We start from the raw sequence: 15,801 nt of genomic DNA, 5'->3' as shown, positions 1-15,801 counted from the left end.
CAACGACCTTGCAAGAACGATGTTGACGCAATCTAACCCCGTCGCTCTTAAATTTCTCGCCTAACAATCGTCCATCCTGAAGGGGAGAGCACGCCCTTTGCGGAAACTTCCCAGCGGCAGTTCGTATAATTTCCTGAATGGCCACTCTCCTTCGTCTCTTTAATTTCCATAACTCATTTACCGGCTGCTGGAAAACCAAATCTCGAAAACTTTCCTCGAGGAACTCAGCGCAGCGGTTCGTACCACGGCCTACGAAGTTACGAGACGTCTGGGGCCAACCCTAGCACTACCGGTGGTTTTTCGGTAAGTCGTAAATGAAAATTCTGGAGTTTGCAGTTTATTTCAATTTTCCTCTCGCCAGTATCAAACGTGAAGCAACCTTCTCTCGCAATTAAGTAACTTTACCTCTTGCATACAGATTTATTCGACGAATCTCTAAATTTAATTAATCACTGCTCCGACATTTTCACCCTTTTTGAAACTTTAGATTAAACAGTTATTTCAGAAACGTCTATCTTTTCAACAATTTTTTAATTTGCTATAATTAAAAGAACATTTTCTTTTGATCACGAGTACTTCCAAGTTTGCTCGACAACTATCCAAGTCCTTGTTCCTTTAATTAATTGGAGATTAGCCCCTGAAACGTCCACCTATTAAATCACACGAAGATAGTCCTCACCTGATAGCGTTGAAGATCTCGTGGAAGCCAGTTCCTTGATGACTGCTGACGTCGCAGGTGGGTAACGGATGTAGCAGCGGTAAACGATGACAGAGCACGCTGTCGCTGTTTCTTTTGCTACTCCCGTTGCTGTCCCTGTCCCTGTCGTTCTGCGGCAACGGACCGTTTCCGGTAGCGGGCGCAGGACCAAGGCCAAGCCCAAGAGGAAGTCTCGGCAGTGTAGCGGGCCTTGTCAAACTGCCATAGGCTGCCAACGCGCCTCGGGGTAGCGACGAGTAGCAACGGTTTAGGGGTAGCGTGCCAAGGGTGCTGGACGCGCATCCGCTGCTTCCAGAACCGGAACCTGAACCTATACAATCACACGGATCTTCTTAACGTGGATAGATCACTGAGATAAGATCGAACGACGATGCAAACTTGGTCGATCGCATCTTGAAAGAAAATATGTCAGGTTTAAGATCGAGTTAGTTGTAAGGTTGTGTTCTAGGATGTTGGTTCTATATTTCGGAAGGAAACGATTGCAGGACTAGCGTGAATATTTGTTATACGTAAATAACAAATTATCTGCAAGAATTTGCAAGTTTGCTCGATAAGTACGATCTTCCGAGGAAGTTAATTTTAGGCTTGGAATGGAAATAATTGTTGTGTTATAAACAACAATTTAACATCATATTCAAGTACTTTCGACGCTAGGGCAATAACGATGCTCGTCACGTGAAAACCACGGCCGGAAATCGCGACATGCTATGATTTGTACAAAGTGGCCGATGTTAAAGCAATTTGCAGATGAACAACGAGAAACACTTTATCCTGTAAGGAAGCTCGCAAGATTGCACAGGGTTGGGTAAACCCTTCCGACGTCTGCATTAGACGACAGCCCGGGTAGCGGTGTCTTTAAGAGCGTTCAGCCGAGTTTACTGGCAGTAAAGCTTGTGCCGCGTAGAATTAATATAAACGAAGTGTATAAGCGAGAAGGGAAACGTGGTCGGCTAGCACGTTGCCAGGCGGTTCGTAAAGTAAGCGACAGGCTCGGATCCGGACAGGAAGTGGTTACGAAGGGAACTCTATTAAGGGCCCTCCTCCTTCTCCGCATCGTGCCCCAACGCTCTGTAAGATAATGGCTTCAATGACGAACAATACGTCGCACGGTTGAACGCACTGCTAGATGAAACCGTGATGCAAGTGTGGCGTGAAGGCGAAAATTTACGGCAAGCTTCCAAAACATGCGTTCCAGGATTTGTATCCTTTAACAAGATTCGCCCTTTGCTCGTTCAATTTTATATTACTGTATCTTTCTCGATGTTCGTTCGCGAACGAGTCATTACTGTAAATTGGGTGGAGCGTGCGGTCGGCAATAAAAATATTCCAGTTTACAGGCGGACTGACTCTTGTTTTACGACAGGCTCGTCTCGTCCCCAGTTTACCTGCTTCTCGTCTCGTCCCCAGTTTACCTGCTTCTCGTCTCGTCGATCGTATTATCATGAATGCTAGAGAAACTTTATCGCGAAAAGGCTACGCAACAGCTCGTGCTCAGAATGAAAAGCATAAAACATTTACGAGCTGGCTATAGGAGAACAATGTGTATTCCGGAAGAATTTATAAAGTCGACTGTTCGCGACGAGCGGGTCGTGCGTGATAAAATTTTACGCGAGCTCGCATTCCCCGTGTTGCATTTTTGAACACCTCAAAGCGATGATAAATACCGCAGTAATCGTAGGCTTTTTTATTTTCGTCCTTTCCTCACATGCGAACTACATGTAACCATAGCAAAAATTCGAATTAACATTAGGACGAAATATGTCACAGGTGAAAGGTAAGGAATATTCTCCATGCACTCGACTCCACTACGATCCCTGGAAACGTTCAAACCCGCCAGGGGAACAAAGATGGGAGGAATTCCAAGGGATAAAACCACGTCTGAGTCACAGATGCGATAATCTCATTATATCCGCGGGCATTTTCGAGAGCTGCTGGCCCGTGATAGCTTTAATTCGTCCCGGATTTGCAAGGAGTTACCAAACTCCTTTTCGGATGTGGTTTCACAGAGGCGTACGTGGCAGTCACGAATCACTGGAAATTCAACGAGAAATCAGCCACCGATGAACTCTGCTTGGAATATTAATTCCTGTTCGGAACATCCACGTAGCGTGTTACCATGGCGTGACCTCTCGCTCTAAAACTTTTTCAGCGGTCCCTGTCGGTCGAAATTTGGTTCATCCTGGCGTGAGTTGCGAAGGAAGGTTGTAGCGATATTTCCGTTGGCTTGAAGAGGCTCCTTTGGACGCGCGACGTGCGTCAGAGGAAAATGGAAAATGCCGCTTCGAGCCAGGAAATGAGACTCGCCGCTCGCCAACTTCTAGCTAGGAATTCCTGACTCTGTCTGCCCTCGTTACTCGGTCGTGTTCCGCGCAGGAACAATTAGCAACGACAGGGCTGGCGAGTAGCTCAAGGTAATAACTAACCGCGGAACGCCGATGGGATTCATTATTCTTTACGAGCTAGCGAGAATGAGAGAGAGAGAGAGAGAGCGTTGTTTTAAAGCATGATCATTCATACGGCTCTTCGAGGCAGCTAGTATCGCGGCAGCTTTTAGAGCAGCAAAGTGTGCGTGGTATAGATAGTCTCAAAACGTTAGTTTCTTCGTAATGGAAAACTGGTTGGAAGTTGAAAGTGTCAATAGTAGACACGGTTTAGCCAGTCGTACAATATTCTACGTAATTTTCGTTCCTTTTGAACCCACGTTCGACCCAGTGAGAATCGAAGCGTCGGTTCTTGCAGAAGAAAGGGGAAAAGCGAGGCGACAGAAGATTTTTCGAATGGGTACGCGTTTAGGTGAAAGACATCTTTTTGCCTCTTGACGAATCGTTTTAACGCGACGACAATCGCGTCGGTCGTATCGGACCTGGTGTTTTTATCGCGAGACTCGACGACGAATTTACTTTGGCTCGCCCGCCATGGTAACCCGCGCAAAAACCATTTCCCGTTCTAAAGCGTCGTAATGGCCGTTTCCATCGACCATGGCACATTGGATAGAAACGTTCTCCCTCGTTCCAAACCGATTTAATTCCGCTTCGAATCTCCGAGGCGCGATCGAACACTCATTTCTCCGAGTTCGTTTAACCCTCTTCTCGCCCCGCAGAATTTGTTATTATTTCACAGAACGTGCGAGAGGAACCACGCTTTCTACTATTTCATTCTATACTCCTTTCCCTTTTTTAAATTTCGCTCTACATTCTACAGGCTGTTTCAACATACTTATTCTTCCGCCTTAGTAGCTGATCTTCTAAAAACTTCATCAAAAATACGAGACTCTTGGAAAAGCCCAGCTTCTATAGGATCCTCGTTATCGATGCACGAAGAAAAATAGACGATCCAGAATCCTGGAATGGGAACATTTGAATAATCGAACGCGAGGCAAAGAAACGACCGACCGCTCGGTTAAGTTTCACGTCGACCGCGTTTCCGCCGACTTTATTCAAAGCGCGCCGTGACTCCTCGGCTCCGCCGTCTCCGGTTACGCTCGAGACGCGTGCACAAGCAGCGGACACGTAAAACGCGGTCGCGTGTCCGTCGTGGATTAATTACGTGCAGTAACCCGTTGGAAACGCGGTTGAAACTACGCGAGAATCAGAAGCTGAGAAATTCTCGGATACCGAAACTTTACGTTACAAGTGTTAACGTTCAAAATCGTGAAAATTCAGTCTGAGGCGTGTAGATTGTCGCGAGAAAAACTCGTGCACGTGTCGCGGTGCATATACCGTAACGCTATAGTTACACATTAGAATTAAATATAAATCGGTACGGAGATAGAGAGGAGATTTTAATAGAAATACGAAAGAAAGCGTATGCAACGTTTTGTTTTCATATCGGTCGATGAACGGAAAACGTTAATAACACGAAGTTTCGCCAAGATCAAGAAGTCGAGTATCGCGAGCAAACATCGAACGCGGGGATGGAAGTGCGCGTGATGCAAACGCCTCGGTGTTGTTCTTCGATGATGTCGAGGAGCCCGTTAATAGTTCCGACCGGTGCGCTTCAAGTTCTTCGAGTTACCAACTGTTTATAGTAGGTGGTAGCCTGGCTGGATCGATCGGGAATTTATTACAGGCAGGGGCTTACGTTTTCGCGGTAAGGGCGCTTTATTAACCTTCGATGTAGCGCGTAGCAATCGAGCATTGTAAATTTATCCAGAGTAAACTGGTTTTCGATCTTTGCTTGTAAATTTCCTACGATCGCGATTGACACGAAGTTAAACGATCGTACGATGCAGCTTCAACTTTGAAGGCGATGGTTTGCCTGTCGTAGAGGGTTAGATCAAGCATCGCGATAAGAGATTCGATTTCAAGTGGAGTAGCGTGCTTTTTGCACGCTGTTGGCCCTATTTCACTAAATAACCACTTAAGACAGATAATGGAGGCACACGCGCGTATTAAGGGCTTCCATTCGCTCGACGAAACTGGAGCTTGACCCATATTATCGAAGAACATTACGGGTTCTCGTTGCATCTAAATTCATTCGCGCTCGTGCCGCGCTGAACAAGCGCAATGGCAAAGAGAATAATAAACGGCTGGGAACATCTTTTCCCTTCACCCATCCGGGCGAATTTTATTCTTTTCCTCTTGGATTTCATTAAAGTCGAGAATAGCTCGCCAACGTCACGGACAAACCAGGATAATTACGTAATTCGTTAAAAAGGGCAAAGAAAAGGAGGAAAAATAAGACGCAGAGACGAAGCGCACCGATTCTACGGAGCGTGAACGTCCGAAACATTCCGCGTTCGGCATCGATCGTACGCGTACGTGCATCTCTTGTTTCCTCGCGGCTTGGCGAGTTCTCAAACCTGGAAATAATCATTATCGGTGCGCGCTACTTACGTTGACCCAAATGTCAATCGACGACAACGAACAGATTCATTCAATTTCCCCGGCCGATGAGCGTGCTCTGCGATGCAATTTCGTAGCGCGACAGCTCCTACTCCGAACGTGCAATTTACGTTTCATATTCTCCGGCAGCGAACCGGTTATACCGTCAGACGTAAACCGTTTTCCAGACTGCGCGTTTCCCGTCTACCTTTTAAACTTAGTCGAACGAGACTTTCCTAATTACGTTCAGACGAAAAAGTCTGCTCGCTACGGTTAGTATCGGCGAAACGGAAGATCGGGCCGAACTCGAGAATCGTGGATCGATGCTGTAGCCAAATGTGTAAAGGAAACGAACAGTCTGTAATGGCTACAGGGACCATGGTAGTTGCAACGATACTGGAATGCTTTGATGCTTTGTCTCGGTGCACGAAGTACGCTGACCTACAAATCAAATTTCGATTACTCTTTGAACAAGTTTCGGGAATCAATCGCATTTCGATTCGTTCATCGATCTAAAAAGTGGCTTTTATACAAATAAATTTATTCCTCCTCGTAATCATGGTAATCCTCTTAGACCCTAGATACTTTGAATTTGTCGAAATATTTATTTCCATATAAATACAATTAACGATTCGTTCAAATAAAATCGTGTATTTATATAAATAAAAATAATAATGAAATATCGTCTTCTGTTTATATCTCTTCCATCGATACATGCGGCAATGCTTTACATTTTTCATTTGTTTCTCCCAGATGAAAAATTTACCAAACGTGTTCTTCGTATTTTTTTTTTTTTTTCTTTATCGCACTCGTACCTCTTCGTGCACTTTACAATAATTTTGTCCACACTAATGGCTCTTTATTGCCGTATATGAAATAAAGAAATGACTAATAATAATATTTCTATCGAAGAAATATTTCTATATATACGTGGAAAGCTGAAGCGAGCTCGTTCATCCGTTCCCGTGGTTATATCGTTTTTCTCGTTGCTTGCTATCGGCAGCTGAATCCAGCCGGGCAACCAGAAGCGGATTGATTAGAATCCCGTAACGGGAGCAAATAGGCGTGTTCAGCTGCGGGGCAGGCTTTATTGAGATTCGAGTGCCTGAAGAGAGATTGGAGGCCGCGTCGTGTAGACGTTCGCGCCGACGATACGCTCGTAGCTAGAGGAAAGGAAAACTGCGAGATTGTTGATACCGCGGATACCTAAGTGCAATTTTGAACGGAGGATACAGACAGAAATCTCGACAGGAACGAGGTTAAACGGGTCTAGAATCATAGTGAAAACGATCCAAGAGGTAGATAGCTGATAAACCTGGTTGATATCGCGATGTTGAAATTGCAACCTGGAATTGTTCACTGTGATTCGCTGGTGGAAAATAATGTTCGAACGTATTGTGATCTCACGCTGAGTTACACAACAGAGATTCGATTTTCATAATTATCTTTGGACTCCGGGAATAGAGTTACAGCGTATCATTTACCGAAGGTTTCTGATAGATACACATATATATGATTATCGAAGATCGATCGGCCTTTGTAAAAGGATCCGAATGGGCAGATAGTCGTTGTATGAAAATCGAAATTGCATTACCTTGTAACTTGTAGCGTATCATTTATCTCTGTACAACGTGTTCAGTTTTCCATGGGTTATTCTTTGCGTGTTTCCCTATCGTGTAACGAAAATTCGTCGAACATTCGTCGAAAATAATATTGCGCGAGATATCCTTTTGGGAATCCACTTGGCGCAAGTAAAATAAGGAACCGTCGAGAAACAACGTCGCTTAGCGAACCGTTTTCAGTTGTTTCTCGTGTCCCGCGTATTTTCCCTTTCGCCGGTTTTCTGTATCGTTCTCGAATGATCCGAAAGGAAACTTGAAAGGAAAGAGAAAGGAAAAAGGGTAGGATCGATGAGTTCTCTGGAGAAACCGTCGAGCCGAAAGATTTGATTTGTCTACGACTCGGTTCATAGACACGGCGCCGTCGCCTCGAGAAAGATTGCTTTCGGGTCGACCTCGAAGCGGAAACGGAATCTTGAGGGACTGCTTTCAACCAGTCAGAAGTAAACTCGATCTTCCTGTTATTCGTTTAAAGAAAATAGGGAATGATCGAAGTTCCGAGTGTCCTCGAATTGTCGATAAAAAATTCCTCCGACAGTATACCGGGAAAATATTCTTTACAATACAAACTCGACGAGAGGGAAACGAGCTTGGCAATTTGCAATGCACCGATTCAAGATCTACGGCCAGAAGAAACACAGCTACTTTAAACTCTCGCGATACCTTGAGCAGATCGATCGGCAATTTCGAGAAATCTCGTTTCTGCCTACGGCAAACGAGGACAGGGTGCTTCTGGGATGCTGGTTCTCGCCGAGAAATCGCCGCAGGTGTTTGTAATTGCCGGAGCTGCGAAGGAGCAACAACATGGTAACTGGAAGCCGCGTATACATGCCAGCGTGTTTGCCGACACCGGTCGCGACGATAACATCAACCGCGAGACGACCGTTTGTCGGAGGCAACCAGACGAGATAGGCGCTGGGGATAGTTCGAGAGACGAGAAATGGGCCCGTGAAAGCAGAGAACACGATTGTTCCAGGGTAAATGTTTGTTTTATACGCTTATTGCGGTATTGTGTACGTTGGGAAATTTTAGATAGAAGCGAATCGCTGACAATGATCGAGTTTCTCCAAATAGCAGTTTCCCGTCATTTCAGCCCTGTTGCGATTCTAATCTCATTCTCGTTTCGTAGATCACCAAGACTTTTAATATTTTAAGAAACGCCTTACACGCAAACTTAAGAGATAAGAAAAGCACCATCCAAAATGATTTAAACGACGCAGCAGGGTTGAAATGCGAGATGCGAAAAAACGTAATTAATAATATTTGCGAAACGGCGGACGAAGGAGATGGAATCTTGCGATCGTGAACGATTCACATAGCTCTAGGAAGAAGTGTATTACTGTTTCGTGAAATCCTCTGGCCCTGTTCCTCACAATGAGATCTGACGACAATGCAGTGAGAAATGTTGGGACGGGTCGCGATTTTAAAGGCGTCTACGAAGTACTATCGTCAAGGGTATTCATGCATGCGCTCAAAGAGAGAAAGACGGAGCAGCGGAGTGAATGTGACGGAGGGATCGAAGATAAGGGGGTGAGGGTGGCAGCGAGAGAAAGACATTAAGAGGCTGTTAAGAGGGAAGGTTTGGACAGGGTGTAACAAAGGGCCAGAGAGGGTCTGGTCGGAGATGATTAATACGTTATTTGCGAGCGGAAATTCACTTGGAAAGTGTCGTTTGCACGGAGCTCCGTGTATAAACCGGTCTCGAGGACGACCGTTCATCTTCCTCGAGAGAAGACGAAGGGTTGTTATTATTCCTAGGAAAACGGGCCAGCGATTCGACGCTCGTTCAAACTGCCTGCGATTTTTTTCCTTCTCGTTTCTGCAAACAAACGACCGCGATCTAATCGAAGGAGGATTCGGTGAAACGATCACGATCCGATCGTAAAGTCTACTCCATCTCAATTGAAGGTTTACACGAGATTCGACGATTTACCGTAAGCCTGTTCCTAATCGACCCTCGATCGTTCAACTTCCCACTGATAATGTCCTTTCTCTCAGCCTTGTCTTCAAGAATACTCATTATTCTGTCGTTTTAATCGAATTGCAGATTACCAATCTCTAGAGAACCTCTATATCTTACATAATTCTTTGCGATTCCACTCGTGTTGTTTGCAAAAGAATCTGCCGGAATGGGCTAAGCGAGATCGATCGTCCGGATCACAGAGAGTTAAATAAGAGAACAAAACTAATTCCAACGCAAATTGGAATACTCGTTGTATTCGTTATCCGGGACAAATCTCCGTATAAGAAAACTCAGTTCGCTTTACAAATCGAAGGAACATCCCGGTGGACGATCCTTATGATTCCACGTATCCACGCTCGGTAACTTGGGTAAATGGTATGGTACAAAGTTGGAAAGGACTGAAGTTTCGTTCTCCGGCTTTATGGAAAACGCCACGGGAACTTTCGCGGTCCGATTTGCCCACTGCGGGCCGGAAACTGCTCTAATTCCAACTTTCTAATTCCGGCACCATAGCCGGTTAATGGCGTTCGTGGACAGTTCGTCGTCGGTTTACGTATTGCGGGCTTTCAACGGTTTTATCTCTCCATCTTTACGAGTCGTAAACAAAGTTCCCATGATTACTCCACTCCACAATTATTGCAGTTTAATTGTTTATAAATTATCAATTCTTTTCCACAACGATATAAGCGAGTGAAACGAACTTGTGTAGTGAAACGAACTTGTGTAGTGAACCGAAAGTAACAATGTGCGTGGTTGACTTTCAAAGACCGTCTTCTTTTACGATCAACGGGACGTACTTCGATTTTCCTATGAAGACGATGTCTTCAAAAATGAAAAATTATTCTACCGCTAGTCGACTAATTATCAATTCTTAATTTGGTCCACGACCATAGGTTCGCAGCTTCCCGTTTGCCACCTCTAATTCGATACCACGCTGTATTGGCTTCTGTCTAAGTGCATGCGGATCGCAATAAATCTGGATGCAGCGTGCCAGCGCTATCATGCAGATTGGCTTTAATGGCGGCCGATAGTGGAGCGCGTTTAACGAAGTGATGCGTATCAAAATTTAAAATAGCGATTTCCAGCGCCTTTTCCCTCGTGATCGAAGAGATATGGACGAATCGGTCGATCAAACACGAGCACGTCGGACGTTACGAAGCGTTCAGGCCGCGCGATCATTAATTCTGGTCGCCTTAAGCCCCGAGACTTCGTTGAGCTTACGCTCGTTGATTGAGTGACCAATGAACCGTACTCCGTCAACTTCCTAAGCTTCCAATCCGTTGGTCAGCCCAGTCCGGAAATCCATCGCATCGATGTACGCACGAGTGTTGTCCGATACGATGACCCATGGATCCTTCTATGATTTCGTTCGATTTTTTGACGCGCGAATGCTTTGCTAGGTACGCGAGCGAGCTCCTAGATAGACGAAAAATAATAGCCACGAATAACGATGCACCGTTACGGAACTATTATTAAAAGCTCGGCCATATCCGTGTATTAGAGCAGGACGCAGCTCGGCAACGATTTCTTTTTTATTATTTGAAGTTTCGTCGAGCCGGATACGATCCTTTCAGTTGGCTGAAGCTTGTGTAAACGGAGCGTCGTCGAATGTCGGAAATTAAAAGAGACAGAAATGAAAGTCGTGTATTCCAAATAAATAAGCGTTGCTGGTATTTCTAGAATTTTTCAATTTACGATCCAGCCAAGCAGCGTTGGATGAAAACATAAAAAGAAAGAATCAGAACGTAAAGTAAACAAGAAGAAGAAGAAAGAAAGGAAATAAGAACAGGAAATCAAAGAATGTGAAAGAAAAATAAAAATGAATAACGGCATAGTTTTACCCATACTGATTCCAGAGCTGGATGGATCCTCGTTCTTGGCTCCCCAGCTGCCAGCCAAATTTAACGCCAGCAAAGGCCTCTCCTTAAGCAGCTCGGCGACCGAGGCCAACCCTTCGCAGCCACAGCCTAAATGGGGCAAGTGCAGCGCTTGTACTTGAACGCAGCCACGAAGAGCATCGCAGACCCGGGACACTTGCTCGCCGGACAGATTCATGTCGAGGACCAGTCGTGCCAGGCTGGCTGACGCGTGACTCAGTCCACGGCAAAGGGCGTTCACCACGCACTCCAATCTGGAACACAGTCGATCGATGCCTCTGTTCGTTACAAACGCCTAAATCGTTCGTTTAAAGCCGTCGACCATAGGACGGTACACGGAAATTGGCCCCGAATCATTGGACATTTGGTTTAACCCGATTGCACGGCTCTGTTTGACCCGAGATCATTCTCATTTACTCGCGGACGTGGAAGCGTAGATTCGAATGGAACGAGTAGGTTTAAAGGGATTAAACAACCGCGTTACGGTTACTTGGTTTTGGAACACGATGGTAATCGACGGAGCATGTTGATGGTTCTGGGTTTTCCCGCGGCCACTTTCACCGTCTTATTCGCGAAAAACGTCGAGAACGCGGCACCGTGGCACGAGTTAAGGAAGCGTTGCAGTTTTCCTGCTAACGTTTCGCAAGCATTGCAGTTTCCTTCATCAGTGGCTGCTTGACATACTGCTACCAATACGGGCGACTGCAGTGTTTGCGAAATGTCAGCAAAGAAGCCGAAAATATGACCGTTGAAAGCGAGCGTTCCAGTTTTCTCAATTAAAATCTCAACAAACTTGGTCGAATTTTTATGAAAAACGATTTTCTTGCAACGGTACCTATACCTTTCGTAAGTTGTTAGCTGTTCGTAATTCTCGAGCGCAAACTTATGTAAATTTGCTCGAGTGTTGAAGAACTCGGCAACAGTGAATAGATTTATGCGCGTGTAATATTCGCCACTTCTGTCTATTCGCCATTATTTCGAGAGGTTGGGACGCGTACGTGTGCAACAGTTATGCAAAGCCTGGCCACGGTTACTTCTCCTCGGAGAATTGCAAACGAGTCTGGATTTCCTTCAGCATTGTATGCTAGTCGGTAAGCTCGGTTAGGGTTCTTACGGAGAACGATAAGCGATACGATCGAGACGACGTTTATGTATCAGAAAGAAATTTTTATGCAGCGTTGCGCGCTCCATTTGCGGAACAGTCGAAACGATGGTGGAAAATAAACGAACTGGATCGCTATAAATAACGTGACAGTCTTCGTTTACATATTCATGAACATTATTTGGCAAACAAAGCGACGCCTTCAATTACACGATATTCCTGGAATTAAAATAAAGTGGTCTGTGTTTTCCAAGTTAATTAAAATATCCAAGCCCGTTATTGTTCCGACCCGATGTGATTTTATTCGACGATCAAACAAATCCGTGAATCGCGCGACGCGTGTCCTACATTAAAATACATAAAAAAAAGTAAAAAAATAAACCGCGCAAACGATGAACAGGCACACTTCCGATGACCTCGTTTCTATCGCTAACAATTCACGCCCTCGCGAAATATCTCTACGCTTAATTTACTAACTCGAACTATCACCGCTGTATTTGTAGGTACAGAGCGCGTCTGACCAATCGTGTCTGCTATCACTCGCAGCCACTGATGGCTCGAAATATTCCGACAGCTGTCACTCATTCTCGCTACAGATAGCTTAGTTAATCTCGGTCGAGATTTCACGAAACTCGGTCTCTTCGTCAACGTCAGCCAAATCGTGATCGTCGACTTTTCAGCAACCTATCGACGGTTATATTCCTTATACGATTTTCTTGACGAAGATTTCTTCAGAGTTTAGACAGCGTTCTTCACTTAACAGTCCATTCAGTCTCGTTGAGACTGAACTCGCCCTGGAGGATTTGTATTATTTACACACTGCGTTAACGCGGCTTGTAACGTGCTATTCACCAAGGAGGAAGATCGTGTCTCGATATAACCAGCGCGAGCAGAAAATTTGTCGTCTTAACGTAACTTGTCTATTTGATCCATTGAATTGTTCGAATAACTTCAACGTGGTTTTCGATAAGCGAAACGATGCAGAAAACGATCAAAGAATTTTTCCCACGAATATTAATTCCTCGAACAGCCAGAACTTTCGGCAAGTTCGAAAACTCGTAGAATTCCATCCGCTATCGAGAAGATCGGCTACCGTTTTTCTAATGTTTTCTCGGTTCAATTGGATCAGACGAACGAGTGGAACAGCGTAGAATTCTCTAGAAACATCGAGAACGAAATTGCAGAGCAATCGAGAGAGCAGAACAAACCGTAAAGTACATTGCGCCCTCTTTCATGTCGCGACTCGTGTTTCTTTTTCCGGACGATTCCTCTTCTGCTACAAGTCTCCGGGTATTTCTTCCATCCATCGATCGAAATCGGCGTTCTTTGCGGAGCGTTTGCCTGCTAGCGAGATTCTGACCGAATGTAGAGTACCTTCACTCGATATCATATTGAGCAGAGCGGTTCCGGCGGAAAAGAATAGAACGAAGGCAAACGAACGGTTGGAAAAAGCGAGAAAAACATTCTCGATGCGCAACAATGAGTTTGTCGGGTCGAGAATGTCCCGCCTCCGGGCAAATAGCGGTTAAACGATGCCCTCCTCGTGCACCTCGTCGCGTGTTTCAAAGATTTTTCTCCGGTATTGGTCCTGTTTAGACGACAGAGACGGCGCGGAGAGGAAAGCAAGTAATAAAGAACGCGACGGCGCGGAGAACACGTCAAAATTGGAAACAGCAATGAGCTCGGGATAGAAGGGATGGTAGGAGGGTTGAAGGGTAAACCAAGTACGTAGAAGACTTTGTTTAGGAGTAGTCGGAGAAATTGTACGGGAGAGGGAGAACAGACGCAGGATTCAGCAGGGAAAGAGGCTGGGAACGAGATTAAGAGACCTCGCGATTTGATTGTAGTCTGGAAATTGTAGCCAAGTTTTTCGTAAACGGATAGCGCCAAAGCGTTTCGTCGTGGAAATCCCGCTGCGAGAAAAATTATGAATTGTCATCTTGAGGCAAACTCTTTCGAAAAGCCTTCGAAGAGTTTCAAAGCGCTGCGACAAAGGCAAAAGGAACAGAAGGAAGCGCCAAGGGGCCAGCTAGTGGAGTAGAGCCTCTTTTGCTCACGGAATTCGTAGAAATATAGACTTTGAAGGAGATAGAGACAAGACTGGAACCGCGAACGAGAGGAGGACGAGAGACGAAAAGAAGTCGAAGAAAGGAGGTTCGGAGGTAAGGAAAGCAGATAGAGTCGCTAGAGAGCGAAGAAACGCGAGAAAAGGAGAAATATAGAGGACTGGTCCGACGTTCGACTATGAAAACCATCGTGCCGCGTCCTCCTTAATTTTTCGCCACGGGTCACGAAGCCGCGCCCCTTCATGATCCTCGAACAATCTCCCCAAAAAGAAGGAAAAATATCTCGAAGCCTCTCTCCTCTATTCTTGCCGCGGCATATTGTTCCGCCACTTTCTCGACTTTTTCTCCGCCACGACTTTATGCAGCCCCTCTCGACGGCCGCTCATTGTTACCCCGCTCTTCTTGTCACATTTGGGGGAGTGCGTTTGCTCGCGAGCTCGCGATCGTCGTGCTTTGAATATCGAATATCGGCCTTTTCGCCAAGGGGCCACGCGTGAAAAACATCTCTGCTTCGCAGAAGAAGATCCTCGAGTTTCGTTGGTCCGAAGTTGTTTGCGGGAGGACGTGTTAGAGAATTGAAAATTTCCCAAGAGTTACTCTTTAGAATAAAAATCTTGCTCGTCTTGCGGTAGCTGTGACGCTCAGTGCGCATCTGCGTCAAATTTATGCCTCGAGTTTCTCAGGTTTCAACGGTTTCACTTTATAGAGAAACGACAAAGAACGAAAACAATTTTACGCAGCTGGATTCGAATAGGCAGATTCGACGGATATTCGAGAATTATTGTTACGGTCGAACGTAATTCTGCAGCGCTTCCATCGCTTTCCACCGTGTAGTTTCTGTTCTTTTCCTTGCAAACATGCTAGAAAGCAGAGCATCTGACACGGCCAATGTAAACGTACGCGCGCACACACGAGCAACCAGAGCGGTTATGTAAATGGGGACTCGAAGCATCACCACCCTTCCCGTATATTCGTACTTTGCTCGCTGGGTAAACACGCGCTCTTTCCCACCCTCCGATCTCCACGCTCCGAGCGAGGGTAAACGTCTTCTTTGCTATCATACGGAGCGAAGTAAACTTTTTAATTTACTTTCTGACCTTTGCGCCGTACGATCGATGAAAGAAATTTTGCAGAAACGATCCTGACGACCTTTCACGATCAAGCACGTACATCAATCCTCCGTCGTCTATAGGATGTTCTTTGAAACTGTTAAGTATCGCATGTGCAAGCATAAATCGATGAAGATCCATAAAAGCATCCGAGTGTGTTTATAAAATGTGTAAAACCTGTTTCACAAATCTCTATAACGAAGGTGGTTCCTTGGAACTTCTTTTCGCGCCGAAGATGAGTAGGCGTTCGTTATTAATAGCTCTAAATGTTTCTCAGTCTGCCTTAGAAAAGAACCCGTCGAGACAGCTTCTCGCTCCGAGTTAAAAACTGATCTATTTGTTCGTCCATGTACACGTACTTTCCTCGGGCAAACTTTTTTAATCCACTTTCCGATATTGCTCGACGTTCGCGCAAACGGGCCGACGGTTTTTTCGCTGTCAGCTTAACGAATACTCCGGTACGGTTACCTTTCGGCACCTTTCCGCGTGGTAACCTTCCTACGTTTCGCGTGCGTCTTCTTAAA

The 15,801-nt window shown here is 45.5% G+C and overlaps 1 protein-coding gene across 2 annotated transcripts in view; it reads right to left on the bottom strand.

Moving 5' to 3' along the window:
• The window catches only part of LOC117230936, a 162,001-nt gene that overhangs the window by 16,628 nt on the left and 129,572 nt on the right, over window positions 1–15,801 (bottom strand). The window contains exons 7-8 of one of the 2 annotated variants that reach the window (XM_033488870.1): window positions 10,965–11,254; window positions 680–1,028 (exon numbers count right to left, since the gene is read on the bottom strand). In XM_033488870.1, the coding sequence (XP_033344761.1) occupies window positions 680–1,028; window positions 10,965–11,254 (639 nt within the window). The remainder of the gene's footprint in view (window positions 1–679; window positions 1,029–10,964; window positions 11,255–15,801) is intronic. The other variant, XM_033488871.1, reaches the window with a different exon arrangement.

The sequence above is a fragment of the Bombus vosnesenskii genome, unplaced genomic scaffold (genome assembly GCF_011952255.1).
Source record: "Bombus vosnesenskii isolate JDL3184/JDL3185 unplaced genomic scaffold, Bvos_JDL3184-5_v1.1 scf7180000013270, whole genome shotgun sequence".
Lineage (NCBI taxonomy): Eukaryota > Metazoa > Arthropoda > Insecta > Hymenoptera > Apidae > Bombus > Bombus vosnesenskii.
The sequence above is the reverse complement of the archived record's forward strand: the minus strand, read 5'-3'. Positions and strand labels throughout refer to the sequence as shown.